This window comes from Aquarana catesbeiana, linkage group LG03 (assembly GCF_042186555.1).
Source record: "Aquarana catesbeiana isolate 2022-GZ linkage group LG03, ASM4218655v1, whole genome shotgun sequence".
Lineage (NCBI taxonomy): Eukaryota > Metazoa > Chordata > Amphibia > Anura > Ranidae > Aquarana > Aquarana catesbeiana.
Window position 1 is genome coordinate 677554681 of NC_133326.1, and position 20058 is coordinate 677574738.

The 20058-nt window shown below is 42.0% G+C and overlaps 1 protein-coding gene across 1 annotated transcript in view; it reads right to left on the bottom strand.

Moving 5' to 3' along the window:
• LOC141134105 (extracellular calcium-sensing receptor-like) overlaps nucleotides 1-20058 on the bottom strand; it is a 46036-nt gene that overhangs the window by 10566 nt on the left and 15412 nt on the right. The window contains exons 2-5 of the mRNA XM_073623690.1: nucleotides 15668-15877; nucleotides 8185-8473; nucleotides 4910-5743; nucleotides 2264-2491 (exon numbers count right to left, since the gene is read on the bottom strand). Coding sequence (XP_073479791.1) covers nucleotides 2264-2491; nucleotides 4910-5743; nucleotides 8185-8473; nucleotides 15668-15877 — 1561 coding nt within the window. The remainder of the gene's footprint in view (nucleotides 1-2263; nucleotides 2492-4909; nucleotides 5744-8184; nucleotides 8474-15667; nucleotides 15878-20058) is intronic.

Sequence of the window (20058 nt, forward strand, 5' to 3'; positions counted from 1 at the left end):
CTCAGTGGAAACGAGGCATAATAAGCCAATTTATATCTTGCCTTTGCAGCAAGGTGCAAATGGAAGGCAATGCATATCAAGAACAAACAAAAAGTTTCCCAGCACACTTATCAGCTAGCCTAAGCCCGAGCTCAACATGCTTAGATTTTGCCTTCCCTGGTCCCTGCTTTCCTCCCTCATTAACATGCTAAAGACATTTTTAAATAAAACTTTCAATTTTTCATACAAACCTTATTTTCATCCCAGTGATGTAATTACTGGGTCTCTCATCTCTCATAGTTGGTGGGAGGGGCCAGGAGGTGCTGTTCTGAAAGCCCCTGCTTCATTCCTCCTCTCAAGAGCCCCCAGCCTTGATGCTACCAGTGGTCTGCTTCTTGAGGTAGGATTTGTAAATGTAGCCAGGTCCTCGACTACAGAAACATGAAGGAGACATTGTCCTCTTTACAGTCAGTTTTACTTTCACTTTCTACTGCTATGCTGGATGTTGAGTTGCATTATTCCCTCCAGCCAGCAGGGGGGGGGGGGGGCTGTAGCCAGGAAACTCTATGGACTTCTATGCAGGACACTGAGGATCATGGGAATTGAAGTCTGGAACATCAACCATAAAATGGGACTCATGGACCCTGACCTAACAGTTTCCAGAGGGCCCTGAAGCAGAGGGGAAGTGGTGGAATAGCTTTTACTGTACTGCTTTCACAGACTGCTTGGCAGTGTGGGAGTCTATGTGAGCACATCAGCCAGTGTTCCCACATCTCTACGGTAGGGTAGAATGGCTGGGACCGGAGCTTGAGACCTGAGAGTGGTGACACAGGGGGCAGCGCTGCATAGACTGGGGCAATCCCATCCATCTCTTCCTTGCTGCAGGGAGACTGGAATATCTTCCTACTCTCCACTCCTTCACTTCTGATCACCAGAGCCATCTGCAAAGAGGCAAGAGGCTCCTTTCCAACAGCGGCAGTGGGACTGGTGAGAGTGCTCACCATTTAAACATTGATACCAGGGACTGAGTTACTGGAAGCAGGATGCTTATCACATAGCACCTATGCTGCATGCTAATTCATGAAGACTGCTGATAAGTGCACCAGTGCTGCGTATGGGCCCCTACTGCAGCCGGAAGAAGAACACAATAAAAGACTGCCCTTATAAAGCCATTCTACTAGCCCCAATCTATTATTCATTTAGTACCCTTGCCCAGTTAGCCTAGTCGCCATTATTGCACTTTGGCAGTATAGTCTCCTGAACACAGTAAAGTCATTCACATTACTGTCCATTGCTGCTTTACAGTGATCTTTCTACTATTTATGCTGATCTTGGTGCATAGTGTTATCCTTTACAATACATACTACTGACTACACCATATGTTGAGTAGTACTATTACTGTTGCTTCTTATATGACACCATCAATTTACGCAGTGCTTTACATCTATATTGTACATTCACATCCTTAAAGGAGCTTACAATCTAAGGTCCCTAACTCACAATTATACATACATATAATAGGGCTAATTTAGACAGGATCCACAATTAACCTACCAACATGTCTTTGGAGTGTAGGAGGAAACCCACACAGGCACAGAAAGAACATGCAAACTCCAAGCAGGTAGTGTAGCGGTTGGGATGTGAACCGATGACCCTAGTGCTTCCATGTGGAAGTGCTAATCACTTGTGTGACGATACAATATGCCTTGCTTTTACTAATTTTTTAGTGTCTGTTTCCTGACCCAGCATTATTATTGTGTACCTGTGTACCCGGTATTGCCTTCAGTGATTTCTGTATTGCAAGGTTCAGTTAACCTAGTGTGTCAGAGGGACTGAAGTCATTGATTAAGGCGAAGCACGGAGGACCCAACCTATCCAGCGGTTCCTGGGGGTTAGCACTACATAAATATCAAAACACTGTGGTGGGTAATTTCAGTCTGAAGGAATGGGGTGCATGAAGACCATCTTAGATAACACCCAAATGCCATGCTGGGCCTCCAAGATTAAAAGACCTGAAATTGAATTGTAACGCGTGGGCCAGAGACAAACAGCCTTAGAGGAAAAGAGTAAGATGATGGTGGAAGGCTCCCAGTCAGTATCTGAGATGGACTCTATTTGACTTTCTGTAGCTTCTAATGTACATTGCGAGCAGCTCACAGCATTTTCAGTGAAATCAAAGTAAGCAGTTTCATAAGAGGAGCTTCTACAACCATGCAAGCTGGAGTTCAGTTTTAAATAGTAGAGTCGGGAGGGAGTTCTCAACCAAAAGCTTTGAACAACATACCTCTGGATGTCCTGTAATCCACTTGATCGCTGTGACATTGATGCTTAGCTCCCTCAGTTGGGTCTCTCGTATACTATACTTGCCGACCTTTACAAAGTCAATGCTGCCGTCAGAGTTCCGGTGCCAGTTCAGGAGATCATAAGTAGTTGGTGAGTTTCCACTGGAATCAAAGTATATTTCTTCACCCATGGGGTTCTTGAAGTGAACTTTTTTCAAATACTGAGTAACCTGTATAGATGAAAATGTTCTATATAATTAATGCATTTGCATCTTCTGAGCTAATCCAAATAAAACAAATCTGATAAACTGAAAGTGTCTAGACAATGCCTTTTATTTTAGCTTTCAGTTGGTGAACCAGCTGAAATTGTTGTCCGCCTTCTGTCTGATATCTCTCAACTGAAAAGTCGAAAGAGCTGAGTGGAAAACCGGTGAACGAACAGTGACTGCATCCAATTAAATGCAGACACTGTTTGGGTATTTTGACAACTGGCCCATTTAGTGGGTGGCCATTCCCCCATCCATGCTGTATTTTCTGCACAGCAAGCAGGCTGAATGGAAAAAAAAATCTTAATGCGTATGGGCAGCTTTAGTGGGTTAGAACCTATGGTCAGGTTCCTTTTGTGGAAATTTCCCACAAATTTCTGTAGAAATCCTCATTGTTACTGAAATAGGTAACTCTACTGAAGAACTTGGCCTCACCTCCTGTTCTTTTGACAACTCTAAAATTTAGAATTTCACTTTCTGTCCCTGTGACAATGATCTCCAGAACAAGTAGAATCTCCCAGATGAGCGCACAGATAGAAATAAAAACTTACAGGGGATCAAATCTTTCTTTTATCTATCCAAAACAAAATCTAGAATGCTTTAGATACACAACTGGAACATTTCTGAAGCCATTTTTGGTTTCATATTCATGTATTCTGCAGCTGTCGGAATACAATGTCCCGGCGGGGGGGTTCCCTCTATCCACATCGGTTGTGTGGATGGAGGAATATGTTTTTTGTTTTTTTTTGTTTTTTTAGCCTATTGGCTAAACAGAAAAAAAAAACAATCATCTATTGCCAACTTTAGGGGCTTTGCCTTTCAAATGTGCCAAGACATGAAAGTGTAGCTTCAAAAGCTTGGACGTCCATCACTCTTGTCCAGTCTGTTGAATAAAGATTTATCAACTGACATCGAGATATCAACTGCAGATGTCTTCACATCCACAGCATTCACTCTAGGGTTTTTTAACCTATCGGAGGACACAGGTGCCTTGTACAGATCTCTGTAGGTTTCCCACTTTCATGGAGAGTACCAGTGGTGCTTCATTTTTAAACGATATGACTGTGGGCTACTAGAGGACCATTTTTTCTATAACCCTTTCTAGTCTCACAAACTACAACTACTCATTTTTTTCTGAGATCCCTTTTGATAAGGCCATATTGCACTTTAGAGCTCAGATATAAAGAGATAGTATTCAGAATTTGGTTTAGTACAGGTTAAGCCCATGCCTGGGGAGGAAAACTTGACTCGTTGATTGGAACATTCATCTTCAGTTAATCTCTTTCCAAGATGTACTTCCTCAACAGGTGACCTTAGTGGACTATGCCATTTGTTCAAAATACCTCAAGGTAAAATGTTACATACAATGCACTGTTTGATAAATAAGAAAGCCATAATTTATTATATTTAGTTCTTTAAAGGTGAACCCGTGCTTTGCCCATGTAGGGTTTACTTTAATACCCTGTTTCCTAATAGCACATGCTCACCTTTACTGCTCTATTCAGCTCCCAGAAACAAACCGTGTTTAAACTTCCAATTGTGTTACACATGTGACAGCACTGGGCCAATCACCAAGCACCCTTGCTGTCACATACCAGGAAGGGGAATGTTGACTGGATGGAGCTGTGGGGAAGGGGAAAATGAGACTTCAAGGATGGGAAGGGGGGCATTATAGTGCCTGCATGTTGTCTGGTTCTTTTTGGGTAACACATGTTTGATTGAAAGTCATAGATCATTTTGTTAGCCCTTCAGGCCAAAATCCAGTAAATTCCCAAGGGTTCACTAGCTTTTGCTCACAACTGTTTTACTTTCTAAAGTTTTGTGAACACAGCACACACAAGACCTGTTTGGTGTCCCATTCTATAGTGTGAATATCTGATTGAGGTAACAACACACAAAATTCTAATTGCTGAACACATAGGTAAACAGATTTTCTGATTGTATATTTATTTAATTTGTTTATTGGGAGAAAAGTGACCGAAGATTAGCGTCAGTCCACAAGCCAACTGGTAAATAACCAGTAAGATGAAAGCCCCCTGAAATGCTTTTAAGGCACAGGCAAACGAAATGTGCAATGGCCTTGGTCAGCAACAGTGTTGGGGAGTGTGAGCTGTTGCAGCTGTCTCTTGGGTACAATAGTTCTTGATGACCAGCCCAATTTCTGCAAGTACAACTGAGATAAACAGGCAGAGTGTCTCCTTGAGCCTAACCAAAAAGTACTATCTCGGGGTTTGCCACCAGTTATGTTGCTCCATTATTACAACAAATCTAAATAGTAGATATACTGTATAAGCTAGATAACAGGATAACCACATAACTAAAGCTCAGATAATGCAATCATAATTTATGAAAATGATTTAAACAGAAAAAGGTTTAGTGTACCTTCCAGGGCAATATGGTTTTTTGAACTTCACATTCTCCTTGTTGAGTGGCATTTTGGCCCAACATACAGTTAAAGATAATGTCATGTAGTGTGTGGGCCACAGCATACACTGCATTATACACCAAATAATGTATTTTAAAATCAAATTCATCATACACATATTGGTTGGTTCTGAAACGAGTCAGTTTCTCCTCCCCAGTACACCACACAGTTCCATTGTTCTCAATTGAACTGGAGTTCGGCCAGCGACACTCCTGAACTACTTCCCAGAAGTTCTTCACATAGATATCTTGAGGAAGGGCAGTTGAAGGACGGATATCAAGAAGGAATTCCTTAAGCCCAGGCATACTCACTTCATGCAAAGACAAACCAAGGGTCCCCATCATCATGCTGCTATACCATTTCGTTTGAAGAATTGGTGAGTTTGCCCATTCTTGAGTAGCCAACCAAATCCGCTTGACATCCTGTCTGCCTAACAGTAACTCAATCAGTGGGTGAATCACAGGGTCTCTGGAAAATATTATAACAACCTTAGCTGATGACCGAACAACAAGATCCGCAATGTTGTTTAATTTTCTTTGGGAAGTCGCTTGGCCAAAAATTTCATGGTAAGCAAGGCAAACTCCCAGTTTTTGGAGCTCCTCTTTGAGAACTTGAGACCCAAGAATACCATAGTCTTCATCATGTGAGAGTAGCCCAACCCAATTCCAACCCATGTATGAAACCAGTTTGGACAGGGCTTGCGCCTGTTTTTCATCACTAGGAATGGTGCGGAAGAATGATGGGTAGAGGAAGCGGTTACTCAAGGATCCTAAAGAAGACACGTAGCTTATCTTCAGTGGAGGATAAAAAAAAAAGTCTATTAAAATCACATTTATACAAAAGACATTAATACATTATACAAAATAATTTTTTTGTGTGTGGATATGTATAAACTAGCAGACAGTCATAAACAAGTCTATTATATCCATGTATGCACTTGGATATAAGATGCATCTTTAAGACATACATTTGTGTTTTAAAGACCTTCTGAGTAGTGAATTCAGAATCAATAACACTAACGTCTTGTAATATCTTTTGTTGTTGTATTGTGCCTCCATGCTATTCTTGGGGGAGCGAGAGGTTATATCTGAGAAGATGACAATGTATGTACTGTACACAGACCACACCAGTATCAAAAGAAGGCATTCTGTCCTGGATCCCCTAACTCTGTTCCTATAACGTCTGCTTTCCCTAACTGACTCTCACTTACAAATAGGCCCATTTGACTTTTGCCCCGTACACACGAGCGGAATTTCCGCCGGAAAAATCTTGGAAGGTTTTTCCGACGGGATTCCGTTCAAGCTTGGCTAGCATACACACGGTCACACCAAAGTTCTCTGAACTTTCGACCGTCAAGAACGCGGTGACGTACAACACTACGACGAGCCGAGGAAATGAAGTTCAATGCTTCCGAGCATGCGTCGAATTGTTTCCGAGCATGCGTGTTTTTTTGCGCGTCCGAATTGCATACAGACGAACGCATTTTCGGATAAGAACTTTTTCCGACCGAAAAATAGAGAACCTGCTCTCAATCTTTTGCTGGCTGGAATTCCGCCAGCAAAAGTCTGATGGAGCATACACACATTTCCCGACCAAAAGCTCTCATCGAAGTTTTGCTGGCGGCATTTCCGATCGTGTGCACGGGGCATTACTCTGCCCAATGCATGGTGGTTTCCTACAATGGAGAAGATTGATGGTGATGATGATGATAATAAAGATGAAGACAATGACCTTATGGCAAAGAGTGAGAGCATCCCCCCCCCCCCCACCCAGTACACAGAAACTACAACTGTGATGAAGGATGGCATGGAGATGTACAGACAGAAAATGCCCAACTCCCAGGCACACAGAAAAAGGCAACCATTTGGTTCCATTAAATCGGTTATAAAATGCAGCTTTAGCTGCTATACTCACCTCCGCCCTGGTGCTGCCCCCTGCATTCAGTCCAATTCTGGGATGAATGATGTCCAGTGTAGTACAGTCCATTTCAATGGACCCAGGGCATCATGGACATGCCCCCTGGTAGTGCATCTTCAGACCCACTGGGTTCACAGTACTGCTGCATAAAATGACACGCGTTCTTTGCAGCAGTGAGGACCACTCACCACTGACCCTGGACAAGTGCTGGCTGAAAGACACTTGAAATTATGGTATATATACCCTATACACTATATTACCAAAAGTATTGCGACGCCTACCTTTACACGCACATGAACTTTAATGGCATCCCATTCTTAGACCGTAGGGTTTAATATTGAGTTGGCCAATCCTTTGCAGCTATAACAGCTTAAACTCTTCTGGGAAGGCTGTCCACAAGGTTTAGGAGTGTGTCTATGGGAATGTTTGACCATTCTTCCAGAAGAGCATTTGTGAGGTCAGACACCAATGTTGGATGAGAAGGCCTGGCGGAGGTGGAGGAACTTGACTGGCCTCACCTCAACCTGATAGAACACCTTTGGGATGAATTAGAGCGGAGACTGTGAACCAGGCCTTCACGTCCAACATCAATGCCTGACTTCACAAATGTGCTTCTGGAAGAATGGTCAAACATTCCCATAGACACACTCCTAAACCTTGAACCATAAAACATGGAGTTGGGCTTTAAATGACCCTTTGACTCTGCTCATCATGGGCAAAGGAAAGGGTAACTTTAAAGCTGAAATCCAGGCATGGCAATTTTTACATAGATACATTGGTTGAGCTTGGATCAATGTAAGTATTTATGTGCCTTTCCTGTGGGGTCCCCCTGTAAGCTGGAAATCACTGTAGTAGGCACCACTACTACAGTGATTGCTGTTAGCTACTGGGTCCCATACCTCTGTGTTTTCTGGTCGGATGAGGTGGAGATTGTGACATCACCACCCAACCTCTCCACCTCATCCAATCAAAGTAATGGCATCCAAAACAACATTGTGAAAACAGGAGCTAACGCCCCCCTGTGTCCACTTTGCAGCCGAGCAGCAGAGCAGCCATTCAGTACAGGACCCAGAAGCTGGTGAAGATCACAGTAGCAGCTTAGTAAATGAGGTGAAGCTCTGCTGACTTCCATCATCCAATCATGTGCATTTATTTTAATTTTGTTTTTCTTTGCATGAGATTGGGTATTGCTTGCAAAGTATAAATGTTACCACATTCACTAAGATCTGGGGATAATTCTCTTGCAAAGCGCAATTTCCCGTGCAAAATTAACAGCCCATTTGCCTTCAGCAAATCAAGCCCACTGTGACTTTACCTGGGGGTACATGTATGTTCCCAACACGGTGGCCATCGCAATGGAGGACGATGACAATGCCTCGCCAATAATAGCCACAGGGATCTTCCGGTTACACTGGTAGTTGAGGATGGGGTGTTCCCTTCCAGTCAGAGTCCAGAATGTCCCCCACAAGGCCTGGGCAGTGTGCGTACATGAATCAAACATCTGGAATCCTAATTTTACGTTTGGTAAGAGTAGATCATCAGCATTTATCTCTTTTATAGTGTATATCATGGTCTGCAACCAGCTGTAATCCATAGGACTTAATCTGGTGGAATAAAAGCAAGACGGTCATTTCAAGTTATGAAAAAAAAAAAAAAAAACAAGCATTAAAGTATAACCATAAAATGAATACAAAAAAAAAGGCTTCTTGGAGAAAACAAGCAAAAGCAGAATTCTGCTTCAGCTGTTTCTTGACCACCTAAGCTTGGCCCCATCATCTCATCAGGCAGGGCTGCCTGGGACTTCCAAGACCATTTTGTACAATTTTGCAGTATTTTCGCCTTGTAATACACACTTTTTTTTTGAAGCTTAATGGCGGTTTAATAGGCGGAACTTTCAAATCCCTGGACCGCCGCACCGGCTGCAGTGGCGGCTAATGACCCACAGGGGTAAGAACATCGGGGGCCAAGGAGGTGGGGGGGAGGGTGTACAGCGTACGTTCACCTTTCCATTTTTTGTGCAAAGGTAAACATATGTAAAAGGGAGCATTAAAAGGTGTAATTAACAATCTAGTAGACATGTGCAATTTGTTTTGTTCCAAATTCGTTTTTTTAACAAATTTCAACAAATTTGTTAATTGGGAAATATCCGCATAAACGAAAAACTGTTGTAAATTAGTAAATTTGAATAATTGAAAATTTGTAAATTTGAAAAATCGTAAATTTGAAAATTTGTAAATTCAAAAATCTGAATTAATAACTAGCTAATAATAACTATTACTAACTATTAAATTATAGGTATTGGAATTTCCTTTTAAATTTGGCTGTTAGTGAATGTAACGAATACGAATTTATCAGAAGTCACGAATTATCCAAAATAACGTATGCCGTATCTAAACGAATGGAACGTAACTAATTAATAATAATAAATAAAAATAATAATAATAATAATAATAAATGTTTATTATTATTATTATTATTATTATTATTATTAATAATAATTCATTCCGTTCCATTTGTTTAGATAGGGCATTTGTTATTTTGCATATTTTGTAAAGTCAGATAAATTTGTATTCGTTACGTTTACTAACAGCCAAATTTGAAAGGAAATTCCAATACCTATAATTTTATAATTAGTTATTATTAGTTAGTTTGTTCGTTATTATTTTGAATTTTTGGATTTTCGTTCTTTAGAATTTTCGGAGTTTCTTTCTTATATTTGGATTTTCGAATTTCAGAATTTTCGAATTTCAGAATTTCCGGATTTTCAAATTTTTTAATTTTTTAATTTTCGAATTTACGAATTTACGAATTTTCGAATTTACCAATTTATGAATTTCGATCATAACGAATGACTCAAAAAACAAAAAACAAAGGGACATCGGCACTGATAATCAGGGCATTGATTATCAGTGTCCTGATTATCCGTGCAATCTTAACAGTTCCCAACAGTGCTGCCAATCAGTGCCCATCAGTGCTGCCAATCAGTGCCTATCACTGCCTACTCATCAGTGTCACCTGTCAGTGCTGCCTGTCAGTGCCTATCAGTGTCACCCATAAGTGCCACCTATCAGTGCTGCCTTTCAGTGCCGCACTATCAGAGTCCATCAGTACCACTTATCAGTGCCCATCAGTGCAACCTCATCAGTGCCCACCAGTGCCACCTATCAGTGCCGCCTCATTAGTGCCCATCAGTGCAGCCTCATCAGCAAACATCAGTGAAGGAGAAAAATTATCTGTTTGCAAAATTTTATAACAAACTATGAAATATGCTACATTTTTTTCAAAATTTTCGGTCTTTTCTCGTTTGTTTTAACAAAAATAAAAACCCAGTGTTGATTAACCGCTTAAGGACTGCCCCATGTAAATTTACTGCGGCAGGGCGGCACTTTAGCGCAAAATTACGTACCTGTAAGTGATTCTTGTCTTCGGCCCTCGGGCATGCGCGTGCGCCACCAGAGCCCCTCCCCCGCTGTGATTGGACCCAGCAGGAGCCAATCAGCGGGTCCAGCCACCACGATGGCCGCCAGGAACCCGCCGATCGTTCGTAGAGAGGCAGAAGGCTGTTCTGCTAGAAAGGAAAATGGAGGTCTCATGTTTCTGCTAAGAAGGAACAGGGATCTCTGTTTTCCTTTAGTCAAAGCAGTTCCCTCTACAGTTAGAAAGCACACATAGGGAACACATTTAGCCCTTTGCTTACCCCTGATGTTAAACCCTTCCCTGCCAGTGTTATTTATACAGTGACAGTGTATATTTTGTGTATATTTTTAGCACTGATCGCTGTATTGGTGTCACTGGTCCCCAAAAAGTGTCACTTAGTGTCAGATTTGTCCGCCGCAATGTCGCAGCCCCGCTAAAAATAGCTGCTCACCACCAATACTAGTAAAAATATAAAAAAATTTTAAAGTCCCTAAATCTATCCCATAGTTTGTGGACGGTATAACTTTTGCTCAAACCAATCAATATACGCTTATTGCGTTTTTTGTGTTTTTTACCAAAAACATGTAGCAGAATACATATTGGCCCAAATTGATGAAGAAATTAGATTTTTTAAATTTTTTTATGGAAAATGTTTTACAGCGGAAAGTAAAAAATATTGTGTTTTTTTTTTTCAAAATTGTTGGCCTTTTTTTGTTTATAGCGAAAAAATAAAAACCGCAGAGGTGATCAAATACCAACTAAAGAAAGTTCTATTTGTGGGGAAAAAAGGACGTCAATTTTATTTGGGTACAGCGTCGCACGACCGCGCAATTGTCAGTTAAAGTAACGCCGTGCCGTGTCTCAAAAAAACTGCATCCTGGTGCCATCTCTTGCCCAGGTAAGCAACGCATATGTACCCTGTCATACATATAATGTAAAAGAAAATGTGATTCATCAGACCAGGCCACCTTTGCCCTGTGCTCCAGTTCTGATGCTCATGTGCCCATTGTAGGTGCTTTTGGCTGTGGATACGGGTCAGCATGGGTACCCCGACCGGTCCGCGGCTACGCAGCCCCATACACAACAAATTGCGAAGCTCATTTTTTCTTGCAACACATGAACTTCAGTTACAACATGTTCACTTGGTCCCTAATATCCCTAATATATCCCACCAACTTTCAGATGAAATAAGATAATTAATGTTATTCACCTAACCTGTCAGTGGTCCTAATGTTATGACCGATCAGCCAGAATTTGCCTGGAAGGCTTCTCTGGAAACTCTGGGGGAGACCCGGAACACACAATGACCAAACTATATCACTCAGCTATGCAAAAAAAGTCTAATGCCCCGTACACACGGTCGGACATTGATCGGACATTCCGACAACAAAATCCGAGGATTTTTTCCGACGGATGTTGGCTCAAACTTGTCTTGCATACACACGGTGACACAAAGTTGTCGGAAAATCCGATCGTTCTGAACGCGGTGACGTAAAACACGTACGTCGGGACTATAAACGGGGCAGTGGCCAATAGCTTTCATCTCTTTATTTATTCTGAGCATGCGTGGCACTTTGTCCGTCGGATTTGTGTACACACGATCGGAATTTCCGATTTTGTTGTCGGAAAATTTTATATCCTGCTCTCCAACTTTGTGTGTCGGAAAATCCGATGGAAAATGTTCGATGGAGCCTACACACGGTCGGAATTTCCGACAACATGCTCCGATCGCACATTTTCCGTCGGAAAGTCCGACCGTGTGTACGGGGCATTAGAAGACTAATGCCGCGTACACACGAGCGGACATTACGGCGGACTTTGCCCGGCGGACTGGATTTCGTCGGACAATTCGATGTGTGTGGGCTCCAGCGGACTTTGTTTTCTCAAAAGTTGGACGGACTTAGATTTGAAACTTGTTTAAAATTTATCCGTTGAAATCGAGTCCGGTCGAAAAGTCCGCCGTCTGTATGCTAGTTCGACTGACAAAAAGCCATGCTAGGGCAGCTATTGGCTACTGGCTAGGAACTTCCTTGTTTTAGTCCGGTCGTACGTCATCACGTACGAATTCGACGGACTTTGGTGGATTGTGTGTAGGCAAGTCCGTTCATTCAGAAAGTCCGTCGGAAAGTACATAGAAAAGTCCGCCGGGCAAAGTCCGCCGTAATGTCCGCTCGTGTGTACGCGGCATAAGAGGACTCATGATGATGATGGTGATAATGACAAATAAAATGTTAAAAGATGGAACAAGAACAAAAGTTAGATTATTTTATTATTATTTATAACAGTTTATGATTTTATTCTGATTTATTTTTTTATTATTATTACTATTATTATTATTATATTTTTGTTTATTTATTTATTGGGAATTGCATGAGTGGTACTAAAAATAAAAAATAGCTAAAACATATTAAAGTATAACTAAAGGCAAAACTTTTTTGTGTTTGTTTTGGGTAGAGTGGAGAGGGATTAGAACCCCTGTCAGTTTGTAGTACTCTCTGTGCCCCCATTAGGGAAATTCCCTCTCTCTATTTGTCCTGTTTACCATTATTATTGAAAGTGAAAGTAAAAGAAAATCCCAAATTTTGGGCTATCCAGAGAAAAGTAATAGAGGGGAAATCTTCCCCTCTTGTTCTTGTTTACACTTGTTCTGGTGAGCTGAGGATCCCCAAGGAATTCCCCTAACCGCTTCAGCCCCAGAAGATTTTACCCCCTTCCTGACCAGAGCGTTTTTTGCGATTCAGCACTGCGCCACTTTAACTGAAAATTGCACGGTCGTACGACGTGGCTCCTAAACAAAAGTGACGTCCTTTTTTTCCCACAAATAGAGCTTTCTTTTGGTGGTATTTGATCGCCTCTGCGGTTTTTATTTTTTGCGCTATAAACAAAAAAAGAGCAACTATTTTGAAAAAACGCATTATTTTTTACTTTACTTTACTTATTTGCTATAATAAATATCCCCCAAAAATATATAAAAAAACAAATTTTTTCCTCAGTTTAGGCCGATATTTATTCTTCTACATATTTTTGGTAAAAAAAAAAAATCACAATAAGCGTATATTGATTGGTTTGCGCAAAAGTTATAGCGTCTACAAAATAGAGAATAGATTTATGGCATTTTTATTATTATTTTTTTTTTTTACTAGTAATGGCGGCGATCAGCGATTTTATCTGGACTGCGACATTATGGTGGACACATCGGACAATTTTGACACATTTTTGGGACCATTGGCATTTATACAGCGATCAGTGCTATAAAAATGCACTAATTACTGTAAAAATGTCACTGGCAGGGAAGGGGTTAACCACTAGGGGGCAGTGAAGGGGTTAACTGTGTTCCCTCAGTGTGTGTTCTAACTGAAGGGGGGAGGGGACTGTGCAGGGAAGATAACAGATCGCTGTTCAAACTCTGTATGAACAGACGATCTCTCACTTCTCCCCTCAGAGAACCGGAAACTGTGTGTTTACACACACACAGATCCCGGTTCTCCGTGTCTCAGCGGCAATCGCGGGAGCCCAGCGGGGATCGTGACCGCTGGGCACTCGCATCGGCTTGGGGGGCATGCGCGCCCCTAGTGGCCACAGGGCGAAGCGACGTAACATAACATCGCTTCGCCCAGCCGTGCCATTCTGCCGCAGTACAACTGCAGCGGCTGGTCGGCAAGTGGTTAAAGAGGAACTGCAGTCTGTAGTAATTTGTAATAAAAACATCTTTGCCATTCTGAAGCTTCCCTCCAACCACTTTGCATATTATTTTATATATACTGTGATTCTGTACTTGCCAAATATGCTGCAGAAATCTTCTTCGACTGAGTCTGGCTGCAGCCAATTTAACTGTGCAGCCCTGCAGCTCTCATTGGCCCTCTTATGACTCATCACCCCTCCCTTCCTGGCAAACTCTCACAAGAGGGAGAGAGAGCTGTGCATGATGTCATAAGCCTAGGCTTTTTACCAGACAAGAAACAGGAAGTGGGCTGTATAAGGTATTTACTGGTAGAAGAAAAATATTTTACTATGCAAAGTTAAAACAACAACAACAAGGCCTTAGAAGATTTAATAGATGGAAAGTTGAAAAAAACGACTGAAGTTCCGCTTTAAGGACCAAGCCTATTTTTGACACTTGTTGCTTACAAGTTAAAATCAGTATTTTTTGCTAGAAAATTACTTAGAACCCCCAAACATTATATATTTTTTTAGCAAAGACTCTGGAGAATAAAATGGCGGTTGTTTCAATATTTTATGTCGCAGTATATTTGCGCAGCAGTCTTTCAAAAACTAAATTTTTTGGGAATGAATGCACTTTGAATTCTTTTGTGTAATGTGAAAGATGATGTTACGCAGAGTAAATAGATACCTAATATGTTTTAAAATTGCGCACGCTCGTGGAATGGCGACGAATTACGGCACTTAAAAATCTCCATAAGTGACACTTTAAAAAAAAATGTAACGGTTACCAGATTAGAGTTACAGAGGAGGTCTTGTGCTAGCATTATTGCTCTCGCTCTGACGATCACGGCAATACCTCACATGTGTGCTTTGAACACCGTTTACGGGCACAACCTACGTATGCGTTTTCTTTGGAGCACGAGCACACGGGGATGGGGGCACTTTAAAAAAAAAAAAATTTTTCTTATTTATTTTATTTATTTAGTTTTACACTGTCTCTTTAAAAATAATCTGATCACTTTTATTGCTATCACAAGGAAGGTAAACATCCCCATTGACAGTAATAGGCGATGACAGGTACTCTTTATGGAGGGATCAGGGGATCTCCCCTTTGCACATAAAAGTATTCAAAACACCAAAATCGGCATTTCTGAATACTGTCGATTTTTTGAAAATCTGCGCCATTGGCAGCCGTGTAAACTGTTAGTGACGTAGTAGGGTTTTTACATCGGAGACCCGATCTAAGCCAATTCCGCCATCGTCCAGCTCTCTGGCCAGCCGGCGGACGTGCCGGCTGGTGACTCGGGTCTCCCGGGAGGACCAGCGCAAGGCGGAAGGAGGGGGGGGTGTCCTCTCCCGCTGCCTGTGATAATGGGCAAGCTGCAGCTGAGCCGCATTGGCCATTGTCACCAGATAGCCGACTGCCCGCTCTTAAGAACAGTACCAGGGTGAAGCCGCACACCCATTTCCTCAAACCAACGTCGGTTTGCGGGAAGTGGTTAATTTGCCGGGATTTCTTCTCACTTCCTGTTTGGCCATAGGACAGGAAGTGAAGGGAAATCTCTGCAATGGGACACAGATGGCAAAAAAAGAAAGCTGACAAAGGTTTTAACCCTCCTTTACTCTACCCAAATTGAAAAAAAAAGTTTTGCCTATCGTTCTACTTTAATGCTAACCTTCTACAATCCAAATTGAAAATACAGAAGAGGTATACTCACGCAGTGCAGGTTACGGGCTGGTCTTGTTCTCTGAATGAATAGTTCTGTTCTATCCATGATGTCCATATAGGGATAAAGCCCCCAATCAAGATATCTCCATCTTGGAAATATCCGATCTCAGAAGGACTTCGAAGCATGCAAGAAAGAGGCTGACCAAAGGAAATACATAAGGACAAGGTGAAGAAATAGATGAAGAACCCAATAAGCATTCTGCATGAAGAAGAACAAAGTGAAAAGACACATGAGATGGGCCGACAAATAAAGGGAAGTATAACAGATGGATGTAGAGCTATCGATCTAAAAAGGTACAAAAAGACTTTGGCGATAAACAGCTTTATTAAACAGAAGGTTGGGGCATTGTGGGATATATGGAAGTTGCTGGATTTCTTATTTATTTATTGAATTGTTTTCCCATCCCTCTTCTTAGACCAGTGATGGTGAACCTTGGCACCTCAGATGTTTTGGAAATACATTTCCCATGATGATCATGAGCTCTGCAGTGTAGTTGAGCATCATGAAAAATGTAGTTCCAAAACATCTGAGGTGCCAAGGTCCACCATCACTGTCCTAGACCACCTACATTTACATTGGCTGAACCAAAATATTATGTGATCATTTTGAAGTAAGAGTTAATGAAATAAAACGGTGTTGTATAGATATTGTTCGATGTCTGCCTCGTTCTTCTGACCTTTAGCATTTAATAAATATACTGAACTGGGGACCCACCACACCTTACATTTCTCTAGTCGTTGAGAAGAATTAGCCCTATGACATTGAGCTATTGGAAGTAGTCCATTTATGGCCCCATCATGGAAAGCAATTGAAAGGATAAGTAGAGAAAAAGTATATTGAATACTGGTATGGTGTTTGGAGGTGCCATCATCACAATATGTAAGATGTTTGGAAAAGACTCTTTTTGTGGGACTATGCGATATAGAGGATGGGCTAAAGTCCAGTAGTCTTCAAACTGTGGCCCGGGGGCCGGATGCGGCCCTTTGCTTGCTTTTATCTGGCCCTTGGGGCATTAATACCCCCACTGTTGCTGACAGTTTCTGCCACTGACACCAAAAATGGGGCATTATTCCTTGCACTCACACCAATGATGGCATACTACTATTCCTCCCATTGACACCAATGATGGGGCATTCATCCCATTGACACCAATGATGGGGGCACTAATCCTCCCATTGACACCAATGATGGGGCATTATTCTTCCCTCTGATACCAATCATGGAGCATTGTTTACTCCCACTGATGCTAGGACATTTACTTTTACTTTACTCCTACTGGCCGCAGTCCAGCCCCCCTAAACTTTGAAGGACAGTAAACTGGCACTTTGTTTAGAAAGTTTGGAGACCCCTGGGCTAAACCGCTCAATCTCAATATTTGCTGATGATACAAAGCTAAGCAGGGCAATCACTTCCCGGGAAGATGTGGAAACCTTACAACAAGACCTAAATTAAAAAAACTCATTTATTCAGGGAAGCCTATCCCACACCCACATAACTGTCCCTGAGCCACCCCCATCACATCATTCTTTGCAGCTATTACCTTTTGTACCACCACCCCCTCCCTTTAGAATGTAAGCTCTACGAGCCGGGCCCTCCTGTACCTTTTGTATTGAACTGTACTGTAATTGTGTTGTCCCCCCTTATACATTGTAAAGCGCTGCGTAAACTGTTGGCGCTATATAAATCTCGTATAATAATAATAATAGATAAAATAATGGGGTGGCCAGCTATATGGCAAATGAGGTTTAAGGTCGATAAATGTAAAGTAATGCATTTGGGTGCTAAAAACACGAACGCAAGTTACTCACAAGAGGGAGAACCTCTGGGGGAATCCAAGATGGAAAAAGATCTGGGGGTCCTAGTAGATGACAGGCTCAGCAATGGCATGCAATGTCAAGCTGCTGCAAGCAAAGCCAACAGAATATTAGAATGCATCAAAAAGGGGGTTCACTTCAGAGATAGAACGATAATTCTCCCGCTCTACAAGACTGGTCTGGCCCCATATTGAGTATGCCGTCCAGTTCTGCGGACCAGTCCTCGGGAAGGATGTGCTGGAACTGGAGAGAGTCCAGAGAAAGGCAACAAAGCTAATAAAGGGACTGAAGGACCTCAGTTATGGGGAAAGACTACAAGCATTAAACTTATTCTCTCTGGTGAAGAGACACTTGAGAGCAGATATTATAATGATATTCAACTACCTTACTGGTGGTAATCCTAGCATACGGAAAGAACTATGCAGTGGGAGGGAGTTTAAAAAGACACACAGCCATTCACTGAAATTGGAAGAGAAGCAGTTTAACCTTAAACTGTGTAGAGGGTTCTTTACTGTCAGAGCAGTAAGGATGTGGAATTCTCTTCCACATGCAGTGGTATCAGCAGGGAGCATCAATAGTTTAAAAAAACTATTAGATGGGCATCTTAACAATCATAACAGGGATTTACAATGTACTATTGGTATAACACATACACACAAACACACACATACCACAGTTTGAACTGGATGGATTGGTGTCTTTATTCAACCTTACTGACTATGTAACTGTAAATGGTATGTAAATGGGGATTTAAAGCGGAGTTCCACTCAGAAGTGGAATTTCCACTTATCTGTCTCCTCCCCCCCTCCTGTGCCACATTTGGTACCTTTCAGGGGGGAGAAGGGGGAACGGGTACCTGTTTTTGACAGGTACCGTTCCCCACTTCCAGGAGACGGGGCCGCGGCCCGGTCTCTCTGAAATTTGGCCCCCTCCCCCTTCCTCCGCTGCTGGATCAATTAAAAAAGCACAGTGGGCTTCGTGCATGCACAGTAGGGAAACGTCTGTGAAGCCGAAAGGCTTCAGCGTCAGGTTCCCCTTCAACAGGAATGGCGGCGGCTGCACCCGACATCCGATACAAAGATCGTCTGGGGTGCCGACATCGCGGGCTGCCTGGACAGGTACAGTGCCTTGAAAAAGTATTCATACCCCTTGAAATTTTCCACATTTTGTCATGTTACAACTAAAAACATAAATGTATTTTATTGGGATTTTATGTGATAGACCAACACAAAGTTGCACATGATTGTGAAGTGGAAGGAAAATGATAAATGGTTTTCAAAACTTTTACAAATAAATATGTGACAGGCTGGGCAAGGAGAGCATTCATCAGAGAAGCAGCCAAGAGGCCCATGTTAACTCTGGAGGAGCTGCAGAGATCCACAGCTCAGGTGGGAGAATCTGTCCACAGGACAACTATTAGTCGTGCACTCCACAAATCTGGACTTTATGGAAGAGTGACAAAAAGAAAGACATTGTTGAAAGAAAGCCATAAGAAGTCCTGTTTGCAGTTTGCGAGAAGCCATGTGGGGGACACAGCAAACATGTGGAAGAAGGTGCTCTGGTCAGATGAGACCAAAAATTAAACTTGTTGGCCTAAAAGCAGAACTCTATGTGTGGCAGAAAACTAACAGTGCTCAGCATAAGCTATGAGTAAGCACTCCTCGTGAGTGTGAAACGCGTCAGCTGTTTTTGTACGCTTCTAATGTAGTGTTTTGTGTTTCTTTATGATTTAGCTTTTTAAATAAAGCATTCATCATTACACCGGTGTGCGGCTTCCAGCTTTCCTCGATTTTCCTGCTAACACTGCTCATCACCCTGAATACACCATCCCCACTGTGAAACATGGTGGTGGCAGCATCATGTTGCGGGGATGCTTTTCTTCAGCAGGGACAGGGAAGCTGGTCAGAGTTGATGGGAAGATGGATGGAGCCAAATACAGGGCAACCTTAGAAGAAAACCTGTTAGAGTCTGCAAAAGACTTGAGACTGGGGAGGAGGTTCACCTTCCAGCAGGACAACAACCCTAAACATACAGCCAGAGCTACAATGGAATGGTTTAGATCAAAGCATATCCATGTGTTAGAATGGCCCAGTCAAAGTCTAGACCTGAATCCAATTGAGAGTCTGTGGCAAGACGTGAAAACTGCTGTTCACAGACATTCTCCATCCAATCTGACAGAGCTTGAGCTATTTGGCAAAGAAGAATGGGCAAAAATGTCCCTCTCTAGATGTACAAATCTGGTAGAGACATCCCCAATAAGACTTGCAGCTGTAATTGCAGTGAAAGGAGGTTCTACAAAGTATTGACTCAGGGGGGCTGAATACAAATGTACCCCACACTTTTCAGATATTTATTTGTAAAAATTAAAAAAACATTTATCATTTTCCTTCCACTTCACAATTATGTGCCACTTTGTGTTGGTCTATCTCATAAAATCCCAATAAAACACATTTACGTTTTTGGTTGTAACACGACAAAATGTGAAAAATGTCAAGGGGTATGAATACTTTTTTTAAGGCACTGTATATTGTACTGTGCACTGTGTCCATATATTAAAAGTCAGCA